The 13,045-nt window shown below is 38.5% G+C and overlaps 1 protein-coding gene across 1 annotated transcript in view; it reads right to left on the bottom strand.

The window, feature by feature from the left end:
* Window positions 1-11,390: 11,390 nt before the first annotated feature.
* The window catches only part of LOC145690253 (protein-associating with the carboxyl-terminal domain of ezrin), a 107,652-nt gene continuing 105,997 nt past the window's right edge, over window positions 11,391-13,045 (bottom strand). The window contains exon 11 of the mRNA XM_081764974.1: window positions 11,391-12,278. Within this exon, the coding sequence (XP_081621100.1) occupies window positions 11,716-12,278 (563 nt within the window). The 3' untranslated portion in view covers window positions 11,391-11,715. The remainder of the gene's footprint in view (window positions 12,279-13,045) is intronic.

Here is a 13,045-nt window from a genome sequence, read left to right as displayed (position 1 = left end):
AAAACAAAACTGAAATACCTATCTATTTATTTTCAATGGGGAGTTGAAATACCAAATTCCGTGTTTCTAATCCTCAGAGATTCCAAGACATCTATATATTATTATAATAATTGCAATCCCCACCCTTTTTCCCTTTCAATATCTTTTCTTTCTCATTTTGCTAAAATATCAACAAATGCTTAAGCACGTGTCAAATTAAAATGACAAATATAAATTCCAAAATTTCAACTCTCTAACCTTAATCGGAGATATGGTCATCTTATAAAATACTTTCCACCCCTTTCACACCCTTCCCTGTCGAATTTCCAAAAATACTTTCTTAATTGTACCCTACGTCACAAATTCTATGTACTGTCCAAATTGTTACTCTGTCTATCAGGCAGGGGCGGATTAAAGGAGGGGGCGAGGGGGGCAATCGCCCCCCCAAGAGCCCTCTAAAATATTAAAATTACACACACTGCCGCTTGTAGCTTACCGCCATACGAACGAAAGTTTGGGATCGTTCTTGCGTTATTTCAAAAGAGGGTTAATTCTTTAAATTCTATTTAAAAATAGTCTGTATCCGGTATGCCGCGTTTACGCTAACGATAACTCGAATCATAATATCAGACAAATCTCATGAAGAAGGACGGTGTTACTTAAGGCCAGAACATCTGGAAAACTATCCATGGCTGGTTCTTTTCTATAAGGAGAGTTTTTTTTTTTTTTGGTAAATATTACTCACTTTTTGCAACGGTTTTTTTTTGGGGGGGGGGGGCTATCGACGAAACGTGCCTCTCCAAACTCTTGGGACTAAACCTTTGAAGAAATTCTCTACTTTCTACGGTATTTTAGAAACTCTCAACAAGGCACAATATCACATTAACACTCTTGAGGTCGAAAAAGCGTTTCTGAAGAAGTACTGGGAACCAGTGAAATCAGCCGAGAATCAAATCAACTCGTCAAGAAGACAAGTCATCCAAAATCACGACAAACTGAAATTAATGTTGGGAAATGTGATATTCCTTGGAAGGCAAGGCATTGCTTTTCCAGGCCACACAGACAAGGGCGCCGATTTCTTCGTAAATTTGGGGGGCCAGTCAGATGCAGAAGGTATATATATATATATGAGGATTTTAAGACAAATTGCATTCAAATTATGTCAAATATTGTATATTCATAAATACAATAGGAGGCCCACATGAGATTTGGGGGGCCCGGGCCCCCCAGGATCGGCTCCCTTGCACAGGGACAATGCTTGTGCGGATAATTGGATCTCAGATGGTGACAGTGCAGAAACTAAGTTCAACGAGGGCAATTTTCGAGAATTGTTCAAATTTAGAATGGCTTGTAGTGACGATCTCTTAAAGAATCACTGGAAGAAAGCATCAAAAAGGACCATTTTTGCCAATAAAACTACACAAAATGCCCTCATTGAGGGTTTGGGATGAGAAATCACGTCTGTAAAATTGTCAATCGAGTGCGAGAGGATCAGTTTATTCTCTTATGTTTGATGAGATTACGGTCTTTTCGCACACATCTCTGCTGTCATTGATTCTAATGTACGAACACATGGGTGAAATAAGAGAAGACTGCTTCGGTTTCATTGATCCTCGATCAGCAGAGCTGAAAGGTGAGGACATTGGTTCGAGCTCGGAATCCCAAGACGCAGAATCGCCTGAACTCTCACTGACTGGAGGGAAAATTGGAGAAATTGTTCTATCTTTGCTACGAGACTTCTCACTCGACCCGAAAAACTGCGTTGGTATTGGTACAGATGGTTGCGCCGTCACGACCTCTCAAAGTCGCCGGGCAATGCAGGAGATCCAGAAGGAGGCTTCAAACGCGCGACACTGTTCATATTACAGTCACAGCCTCAACTTGTCCATATTCAGATCGTCGTCAGTACAGTGCGTGAGGAACTGTCTGGAAACAACGAAAGAGATCATTGCGTTTTTCACCGCATCGTCAAAACGTAATACTGTCCTTAAGCTTACGGTTAGTGGCCAGTTGGAGGCATTGTGTGAAACGAGGTGGGTTGAACAGAACGACGCGATGTAACAACTTCACGGAAAATTTCAATAAATAAGTGAGGTTCTACAGTGTGTTCCAAGTAGTCCGAGTTAGATACAGCAGCCAAAGCATGGGCACTTTCTTCTGCTAGCGACAGCGAGTTCATCGTAACTATTACGTGTCTTCAGGGTGTTCTCACGATAACCCTCCCTTCAATCAACTTTTGCAGAAGACAAATTTAGACATGAACGCAACGTCAGATGCCATTCAGGACACTATCGCAGCGTTAAACAAGAAGCGTTCAAACAGCAAAGAATTCAAGGCAACTTTCGAAGCAATATTCAGAATGGTTGCCAGTGTCGACGTGCGGATTCAAACTCCTCATCTCACTCAAAGACAAACACATCGTACGAACTCCAGGGAAGATGACACGACATCTTACTACTGAAGAACTGTCTACATTCCGTTGATAGAGTCGGTTGTAGAAGACCTCAAAACTCGTCTTGCGCAGGAAGTTTTAAATGTATACGGATTACGGACTCAACATTTTATTGCCAACACGCGCAAGACTAAACTTTGAGCAACAACTTCCGCGTTCTAGCAGAAAGATTTTACAAAACTATCGGAACTCAAGAAAAAATGCTGTTTTCCCTCTTTAGTTCCGAACTTGCAATCTGCACTTCTAAATGGAAGAGAATTAAAGAAAAAGGTGGAACTCTATCACGGACTGCGTTGGAGGCCTTGACCACCAGCGATGAAGATCTTCACGTGATTATTCGAAAACTGCTGCGCATTCTTGTAACCCTGTGGTACGGATTCCACGTTAATCAGTAGGTCTCATATAGCCTCGCTGCTGGAAAGGACGTTTAACTCAACATCAACTCAATTTGTAACCCTGCATTCGAGCGTGGTCAGTGCAGAACGTTCTTAATCAACATTGCACCAACTGAAAACGTGGTTGCGATCTCGTTCTGGCGAAAAGCGACTGAATGGACTAGCACTTTTAAATGTCATAGGAACATTGTCGTAGATCGCGACAATATTATATCGACAGATACGCTTTGGGTGGTGTTCGCCGAAAAGCGTGTTTTGCGTTGTAACTTGTAAGTTCTTTTTGTCCTTTTGTTTAATTCATTTTACTAAAATACAAAAACATTATGAGCATTCTAAGAAATGTTTAACCTGATTTTTTTTTTCTAGCGAAATATTTACTAAAGCATAGCCACGACTAGGCCTGTAGACAGAATATCTTTTCGGGGGAGGGGGCATTGTGGTGAAAATTCCGTCGCATTATATCTTTCACTCTCTTTTCCTGAATCCGTTTTACCTTTCTTTTTTTGGGGGGGGGGGATTTCGGGTAACATATTCCACTCTACAATAAAGAGCCCCCCCAAAACGTTTGGTTTAATCCGCCAATGCTAACAGGACGTCATATTTTATTTATTGAGATTCTAATAGACTTTGTAAGGATTATACTATGCATCATGTAATGCTAAAAACGTGTTTGAGATCTAATATTTGAGTGAAATACTGTTTCTCACAAGACTCGAGAAATTTCTCATCTCATCTCGATTCTCGTCTCAAAAACAAGATTTCTCGTCTCGTCTCGAATTTAAAAAATGACTTCTTGCCTCGTTTTCGAGACGAAATGAGACATTTCTCGTCTCGTGACAACAATACTTACCTCACCATTGTAATATCCTTTTTGGGTCCTTCGCAAAAACAGAAGTTGTGCCACATTACAGGGTCAATTATGAAACACTACATATACTTATTCTAAAAATTCAATTTCTTTAGCATTTATTCAGAAAATTAGGAGTATTATTTCCAAGAAAATCACTGGAAAAGACACCGAAATTCCTCTGAATTTTTTGACAGAAATAAATTATGCTATATTGAAGAAATAAACCCAGAAAATGGCAGTAAAGAGGATCACACAACATTTTCTCAATTAAACCGGAAGTGATATTAGATTTCCACTCTTCCAGTTTTAGTAGAGAGATTAAAGTGGGGAATATATTCTTGGGACGGTTAATTAACTACAAAAAAAAATTCTTTCTATCTATGACCGTTTTTACTCTGTAGTGATCAACATTAAAACCGGAAGTGGTTGATTTCTGCCACTTTCTGTTTGAATGGAAGGTTCAGAGAGAAGATGGTAACTATTCTTAGAACGCTAAATCGATTCTAACAAAATAGTTTTTTGCTTTCTCTTATCGTTTCTGATTATGTAGATTAATAATAAAATCAGAAGTTGTAGTGGATTTTTATTACTTCCGGTTTTAGGCAAGAGTTAGGAATGGAGATGAATGCATTCTTGAGACGCTCGATTGGATGAAACAGCTTCTAACTATCTATTACAGTTTTTGCTCTATAGTCATCAACATTAAAATTGGAAATGGTTGATTTCTACCACTTGTAGTTTAGTGTTGTAAAAAAACTTTTTTTTTTTTTTTTTTTTTGGTGAACATCGTTCTTTTTCATGTTTCTTTTTCAAATGTCTGTTTTTTTCCTGGCAACTATTATTTATTGATTTTTGTTGCAGATAAGTGAAATAGTCAGCAGAACTTGAGTCGAAGCCCTCGTAACTTACAAATCGTTTGTTTATTTGTACCTATACGAGCAAAATCGTGTGATTATTCCTTTCGGACCCAGGTCATTTTTGGCGTTTTCCTACATTTTCAGTTAGTGACTTATTGTTCAAAAACGGTTTATCCGATTGATATGGTTGAGGCCTTGTTTTTTAGAAAACGGATGTGGCTACTTTTTAGTGTATTACATTGCAGTGTTGCCAACGGGAGGGAAATTATTGAGGGAGATGTATGGGGTGAAAGGGTCTTTCCTAGTAAGATAGTGAAATCTGCCCTTGATCCAAATCGAGTCGCTGTTGACCCTAAAGGTTACCCTTGACCTAAAACTACCTAAAAAAAATTGACCCACCACCCCTCCCCTTACTGAATTATTGTATCATACATGCTCAAAATTGAATATTTTTCAAATTTTGTTAGGGGTGGTCGAAACATTTTGAAAGTTTCACAGATTGTAGATACTATCTAGATGTAAATGTGCATTTTTGTTAAAACCATCGATGCGTATTTTCTTTATTTTTTTGCGTGTTGAAAATTTCAAAAAATATAGAAAAAAAAATTTGGGGCGACACGTCGCTGATTTTTTGGTTAAAAATTTTGTTATACCCTTAGGTACAACCAGTGGCGTATTTAGGGGGGGGGGGCTTCCGGGCTTAAGCCCTCCCCGAAATCTTACTTACTATAGTAAAGTACATGAAATATCTTGCAGAATTTTCACATTTTCAGGCAAAGTCCCCCCCGAAAGTTAGCAAAGCCCTCCCCGAAATAAAATCGTAAATACGCCACTGGGTACAACGTATATTTTTTTCGGGTCGTGATGGCAACTTTCAAGGGCGCCGATTTCTCTGTAAATTTGGGGGGCCCATTCAGGTCCAGAAGGTATATATATGAGGATTTTAAGATAAATTGCATTCAAATTATGCCAAATAGTATATATTCATAAATACAATGCGGGGGCCCACATGAGCTTTCAGGAGGGGGACCCTGTTCCCCCAGGATCGGCGCCCTTGGCAACATTGTCCAAAAGAAATGAAACTGAAAACAAACGTGTTTTTCGCACAGTTTTCTCACCACTTTAGGGCCCTCAAGATGACAATTTTCATCCTTTGCCAAAGTTCACAATTTTCATTTCTCTTGCGTTACTTCCACTTCTGTCGTTCTTCGGCTGCTTCGATTGTGTCCATTTCGGAAAAGAAACACCAAATAAATCTCCGCCGTAGTACCTGGCGGGTTCCAAATGGAAGGTAGTTGTCACAATGGATCAATCATATGTTCATCTCACTTCTGGTGGTCACATTCCGGCGATTACATACAGTGACATTGACGGCGAGGGGCGCAGCAACTTTGTTCGTCAGTGCAGGGAAGGTTTCCCTCGTGGCTTTTTGATTGTTACGGGATTCGTATATGAGGGCAAGTTGATGATATGCAAGATGACCAAAACGTGAAGGTGAACGGAAGATACTTGCAAGAATCCATTCTGACACCCTATCTATCGTACATCCATCCCACAATTGTATGAAATGGACGCGAACCAGCTGATGATCCATGTGGACAAGGCTTCGAGTCATACTGCGAAAACATGTTTTTTTTTTTTTAAATCAGGAAATGGCAGAGGAATTATGGATTCCAGTCATTCCGTTTGAAGACATTTCTATAAAAAGCCCAGATGCCAGTCCTTTGGATTTTTGCACATTTGGACTATTGAAACGACGTCTTCAACATCGTCACCCGCGCACCCTGGATGGTCTATGGAAAGCTTGCAAGAAGGAGTGGAACAGAATTCCCGTATCTGTTCTGCGACGGAGCCTGCTGCAATGGAAAATGCGATGTCGTGTGATAGTCCACAATGCTGGGGTTCAAATAGAATATGATCGGTGGTGGCGGCGCTGTGCCTCTTAAGGTGAGTACTCGTCAAAAATGGTCGGATATAAAGAAAACAACCTTCTGTAATCACGGTAGCCCAAGCACATATTAACTGTGAATGCTATACTAGTGCTATTAAAACTCAAATAATGGAATCTTTGAATATTCGTTGTTGGAATAATTATTTGGATAACGAATAATTGTTAGAATATTGAAAACGAATATCGAATGATGGGAAACAAATTATTCGAATAATTTTAACAGCGCTATGCTCCACTTCTATATTCAGCATCCAACACAGGGCGCTAGTGTTTTCACTAGCAAAATGTCTTTTAGCGCACGGTAATATTTACTATAGATCAGGTACGTGGAAGGTCAGATGAAGAGTCAAAGTGAGAGGGTAGGGAATTACCTGGGTATGAAAATGACTCCAATTAAGGAATTTGACGAAACACGAGAGAAAACACTTTGTTTCGAGAGATGAAGCATACTCATTGTGCCAAATCGTTATGAAAGTGAAAATATCAGTAACTACCATCCTAGTGAAGAGCGTAAAAGAACGCCAGACAAGTCCATTTTACACAACGGAATAGGAAACTTACAGTCTCTCGAATCACAGAAACATTGAAAGTTATGCGTTGAGCCTTGATACATGAAATCATGGACATACAGAGCAAGAAGGAAACAGATGTATGCACCTTCTAACAGCTCAAAACTAGAGGAAAAGGTTTCAGTAGAATATGCACTGTGGACGGTAATCCAATGACAGCACGTGTTGTACATACGTCGATAAGTGGGAGAATTACTGCCAAAAACCTGTAACAACTATGGTGAAACACTATTTTGGTAGGTGTAGGACTGATCTAATCAAAATTAATGGTATAATGAAATAAGAGCAATATCACTGAAGTTTGTCGCGTTAGACAGGAGTGTGCATCAGCTTTGAAAGACGCTGTAGGATGCATGAGAATCTCTTCACTATGAAAAACTCGAGAAACTTACCGCCAGAAGTGGGCAGCGGTGGCTCAGTGTTAGAGAGTTCATCTCTATTGCATGGGGTCCCTGGTTCGATTCCAGTTCGCGCCAAGTGAATTTTGTGGTGGACAAACACCGTATACATAGGTTTTCTCGGGGTTCTCCCGTTTCCTCTCGCTTTCTCCATTTCTCATCATCACCGTCTCCTTTAGCCTAGACGGCATAATCGTGGGACGTAAAACTAAATGACTTCATTCCATTTTACTTATCGCCAGAATATTTCACATCTGTCAGGATGTGATCACAGTTACAGGCGGGCATTTTGATAAGGCCAAGATTTGAATGCAACTGATCGAAGTTGCTTCTTTATTTATTTATTTATTTATTTATTTTTTTTTTTGTAGCGTTAAGTATATATTTTGACAGCATATAAAAACAACGCTCAATGTTCCGTTACCTTCCCTTGTACAGATCTCACACATCAACAGTTTGACATTATAATTTCTATCCGCATGCACAGATTCAACTTTCAAGTATAGGTTCCATCTTTGCTGTTCATTTCTCTACTACATTTGAATCCTCATACTTTGAAAGTCTATCACAGTTTCACGGGGAGAGGCGAAACTCAGATTTTGTTTCATATTTTAGATACAATAATAATAATAATTCTAAGTTGACTTAAGACGTTTAACACAGAAGGGGTTAGCACCGGAGCTGAAGGGCACCTGAACGAATTAGAGTACCTAAATTTAATCAATACAGAAAATCCAATGTTTTCTACCGACGTTTCTGGCACTATTTTGTTCTTCGGTCATTTCCGATGTGATACACAGAAGGTGCGAACTTTTACGACTGGAGAAACAACAGAGACACACGTACAGCAGAGGAGAGGCGACGAGGTACAACAAGTGTTTTCAGTATACTAGTAATCAAGTACTGACCGTGAACTCCTGATTTTCAAGAAAATGCAAAGTGTAGGCAATATTCGGCATTGAAGCAATAACAGTATAAACAATAAAATACATTTTGCTGTAGTTGAAACATAGACATCCCTTCAATAACCTTCATTAGCGCATTCATTTCAATCATTATCTCTAACGTCAAGAAATAGTCATTTTGCGGTCTCTAGTTATCACCAATAGCATAATGAATGCAGTATCACCAACTTGGGAGAAATTTCTTTGTTTTCACATGATACTAGGTCAATTATTACATATTCAGGTGTATGTAGATTGAAACACGTATACACTGGTGAAAACGCATTTTAGAACATCCTTATACATCATCCAATTCAAATAAAATTTGTACTTGCTTTAGTGTAACAGTCCGAGCACAACGCCTTCATAGAAGGCAAGCTAATCGTAATTCTTGTAAAATCATACTGCTAGTAGTTTAAAGGTCGTCGAACAACATGATGAGTATAGTTGTGTGGACGAATCAAATGTGTGGATCACATATTGAGTGTAATTCCACAATGCCGCCACATTTTGTAAAATTAAATGACTTCATGTGTCAGTGTGCAATGGGGCTGCGAGAAGGTGAGTGTACGCAGAACTGCCGTTCGAATGGCTCGTGATTGTCAGTAATCCATCGATGATGTACATAATGGACGGCAGACGGTTCCCACCGCATACGTTCTCTCGCGACCCATTGGGAAGCGTCTGTTCAGAAGGATCGATCATTCGGGTCATCTTAACTGACAGGACAACAATCGTTACTGCAATTAGAGCCATCGTGCACTTGTATCATTAGACGAATAACAGATAATAGATTATTCGGTGTAGGTATCAATTTCCTTGTTCCTCTCGCACGATTAACTCTGATCTGTGCTCGTTTACATCTTTGGTTTTATCGGTAGAGACTGCACTGACGAGGCGAACGGAAGGCAGTGATATTCAGCGATGAGAGATCTTTCTATTTAGGGCAGAGTGATGGAAAAATGAAATGAAATACTTAAGTTTAACGTCCCACGGTTATGTCGGTTAGGCTAAAGGAGACGTGATAATGAGAAATGAGTGAAATGAAGAAAGTGGGAGGAAACGGGAGAGCCCCGAGAAAACTCACGAGCACGGTGTTTGTCCACCACAAAGTCCACACGGAGCGAGCTGGAATCGAACCAGGAACCCCAAGCACCGGAGGTGAACGCTCCACCACTGAGCCACCGCGCCCCCTGGCAGAGTGATGGAATCTGTGTGTTCGTAAACATGCCGATGAACACGAACACACCTGCATTTGGCGTGTAAGACAATAAGCTACACATCCCTCTCGCCTCTGGTCTTCAGACTAATACGACTGGTGCATTGTATTCGCTGACATTGTCGATTCTGTTGTCCGACCCTACTTTGACACTTTACGTGACTCAATCTTCCAGAATAAAGCGCGTCACCTTACAGTTAGGATAACCCAATATACTCTACTCTATATAGATCTTATACTCTGACCTGCTGGGACTCCGAACCTAAGCCTTATCGGCCGTGTTTGTCCTCCTTTCGCTTTGCTACTGCAAGAGATAAAAAGAAAATCTCAATCGTAAATTTCGAATCTATACATTAACATAATGAAGTGAATAGTTACAAATAACTCTCGCAATAAATTAGTTGGTCAGTACTGAATTCATTTTTGAGCAACCCAAGATTACTAATTTCCTACAAACGAAAACTAACCTGGAAATAGATTTGCATTTAATTAAATATTAGATTAAATTAAGATGTAACTTATGTCAAAAGATTAAAAAAGTAACTAACAATTTTTACTAACACTCTTTAATAAATATCACTGGGAACAAATTCCATATACCAAAATTATAAACAGGATTTTATATGAACGTACATTGTACACATATTTTTCTGCACATTTCTAAAACCATTATTGTAACATCGTATTTTACTGATCTATGTTTTCTTGAACACATTTGAATATATATATATTCAGGTATTATTTTTCAGTTCATCACTTCGGGTATGATATTTTCATATGAAAGCTGCAAACAACCATACTCATTTCGTTCACGTATAAATGCAATATCATCTATATTAACCAATCAGTTTTCATCATAATTAACGAGGGAAAAATGAATACATTATGCAACAACAAATACATCAATAATAATTATGTAATTTCTTCGTCTTAGTTTAAAATCACTATTACTATTCAATACACTTCCGCAAAAGAACAAATTAAATGTTAAATAAAACCAACTATTTGTAACAGAGATATGATTATCCTTATAATCATGGTTTAAAGTATCTACTTCGTAATACAGGGCGTTTCAAAATAATTCAACGACGTCCAAATTTTCACTCCATTTTTCTGACTTGTTAAACTAGCATACACTACATGAAAGAAGGAATCTTACAAGGTCCTTAGAAGTTACTGATAAGGGTAGCCATTAGCGCGTGGATGTTCGCACTGCCTCACCGAAACCCACTCTTTCTTTGTATTGGTCTCAGGGTGCCTCATTACCAAGCCTAAAGCCGTGTGATTTTTTTCAAGGGGTTAATGAAATATAATGTTTACGTGACACAGTTAACAGCAATGGATTCAAACAACACCTGAATGGATTGAAAACCAGTATCATTACTGCCTTATCATCATCAACAACAAGCATGCTGGAATAAACGACAGGGAATATGGATTTCATTATTTGTGTCACTAATTACTGAGTATACTTAAAGGTAACATATATTTTTAAATGTGCCAATCGTAATTGTGTGTAAACTTCACAAATAAGACATTTTGAACTCGCATGATTCATTTTAAAACACCCTGAATATGTACTTTAAATCATGATTACATTTCATTCTAGTGCAATCTCTTTTCAGTGGTCGACACATTCTCAACTTTTAGAGCAGAATAATCACCTCAAATAAACATCATCCTGGTTGTCCCTTTCTGATAAAAAAAGACACTAAACAGCTGTTGTTTTAAAATAAAATTCTCTAAAACAATTGAAACAATCAGCATATTTTGCAATTGCAAATAGAAAAACTTATAAACCCAAACCCGACTTAAGTGTTTATTGTACTAGAACGTTTTAAGTGAGCATCAGGTGCGATATGACTTTCAATATACTTAACAATAATAAACATTAGTGTAACTTGTAACATATGCAACGATATTTAGTCTTTAACATATTTTCTTCAAATGTAACTCAAAATAGTAGCCATTCCTTTTTTTCTTTTTTAAAAAAAAAGTTCATACAGTATAATCGTGATATATCTCTGACCTTTCTTAACAGTGCAAAATTCAATTAACAAGTGAAAGTGTTACCTTCAATTGAAACTCAAAGAAAAAAAAATTACAGTTCTTCGCCCCAATCCAAATCATCCCAACCAGCTTCTTCTGTTTTCTCATTTAAAACAACTTCAAACTTTCGTACACTATTTACCACAGTGCTGTTATCCTCAGTTTGACTTGTATTGTCATCGAGTATTTGTAAACCATTAGCGTTTATTTCTGAAGTAACGTCAATAATTTGTGTCTTTGAAATCACTGGTTCCATATCTTGAAAGAAGTCTATTTCTTCTCGAGACTGGGAAACTTTGATATCAAGCGATAAAATATCCATCACAGAACTAACAGTATGTTTCACTGATTCCTTAGATGACTCTGATTGTCCGCCTGAAGCATGATTCTCTTTCTCACTTGTGGGTACAGACGGTGCATCTGTGGTGGCGGATTCTTCCCAATCCGACCATGCGTCGTCGTCCGTTTTTTCCTCATCTTCTCCTCCATCTGGCGACGGTCTTTCAGGTAAAAGGTGAGATTCAGCCATGTTAAATGGAAAGGCAGTTTCCGACACATCTTCCATATCCCTTCTTGGTGTGACTCCTGCGTTTCCTTCCAATTTATTAGTCTCATCTGAAATAACAAAATATGAAGTAAATTATGAAAAAGACGTATTTTTTTGAAACAGAAGACGGGAATGAAGACACTGTCAAAATTGAAAGATAAAAAATGACTGAAATTTTGTGAAATGAAGGTGGTGGCACATTAAATTTCAATTGCTTATACAGGATGTGTCTCAGTGGGTTCTGGCGTTGTTGATATGTTACTATGTGAACATCAATGTAGTGGTGGGGAAGCTATGCGGTTTAAGTATTCAGCACTTCTGCAGTAATCATGAATTCGTGACCAGTTGACCAATCCTAGGCCCGTACTTTTTAAAAGATGACTGTACAACTACGGGGTTTGAAAATTCTACATAACTCTATGTCGCGTGGCTTGGTTTACTACTTTGATTTCTCGGGTAATTTCGCCTTTTAAATCGTATTGGAACCACAAATTGTTAGTTCTATTCCTAGAGGTCGCAACTGAGCTGGTAAAAAAACTTCTGAATTATCTCTAAATATCGTGTAGAAGTTACAGTAACTGTACGGTCATCATCTTCAAATTCGTACGGGCCTAAGATTACTCCATTGACCACAAACTCAAGGTTACTGAAACTGTATGGAATGTTGGATACTTTAAGCCACATAGCTTCCCCACCATTACATTGATATTCACACAGTAACGTATTAAAAATCGACAAACTCAGCAGTGGGACACACTGTATTACAGTCTCCCTCAAGGTTAAAGCAGACGAGGAAAGGTTAAATACAGGATTCTATGAGTAATTTACACAATCA

This window comes from Thermobia domestica, chromosome 7 (genome assembly GCF_964235325.1).
Source record: "Thermobia domestica chromosome 7, izTheDome1.hap1.1, whole genome shotgun sequence".
In the NCBI taxonomy this organism is placed as follows: Eukaryota; Metazoa; Arthropoda; class Insecta; order Zygentoma; family Lepismatidae; genus Thermobia; species Thermobia domestica.
The sequence above is the reverse complement of the archived record's forward strand: the minus strand, read 5'-3'. Positions and strand labels throughout refer to the sequence as shown.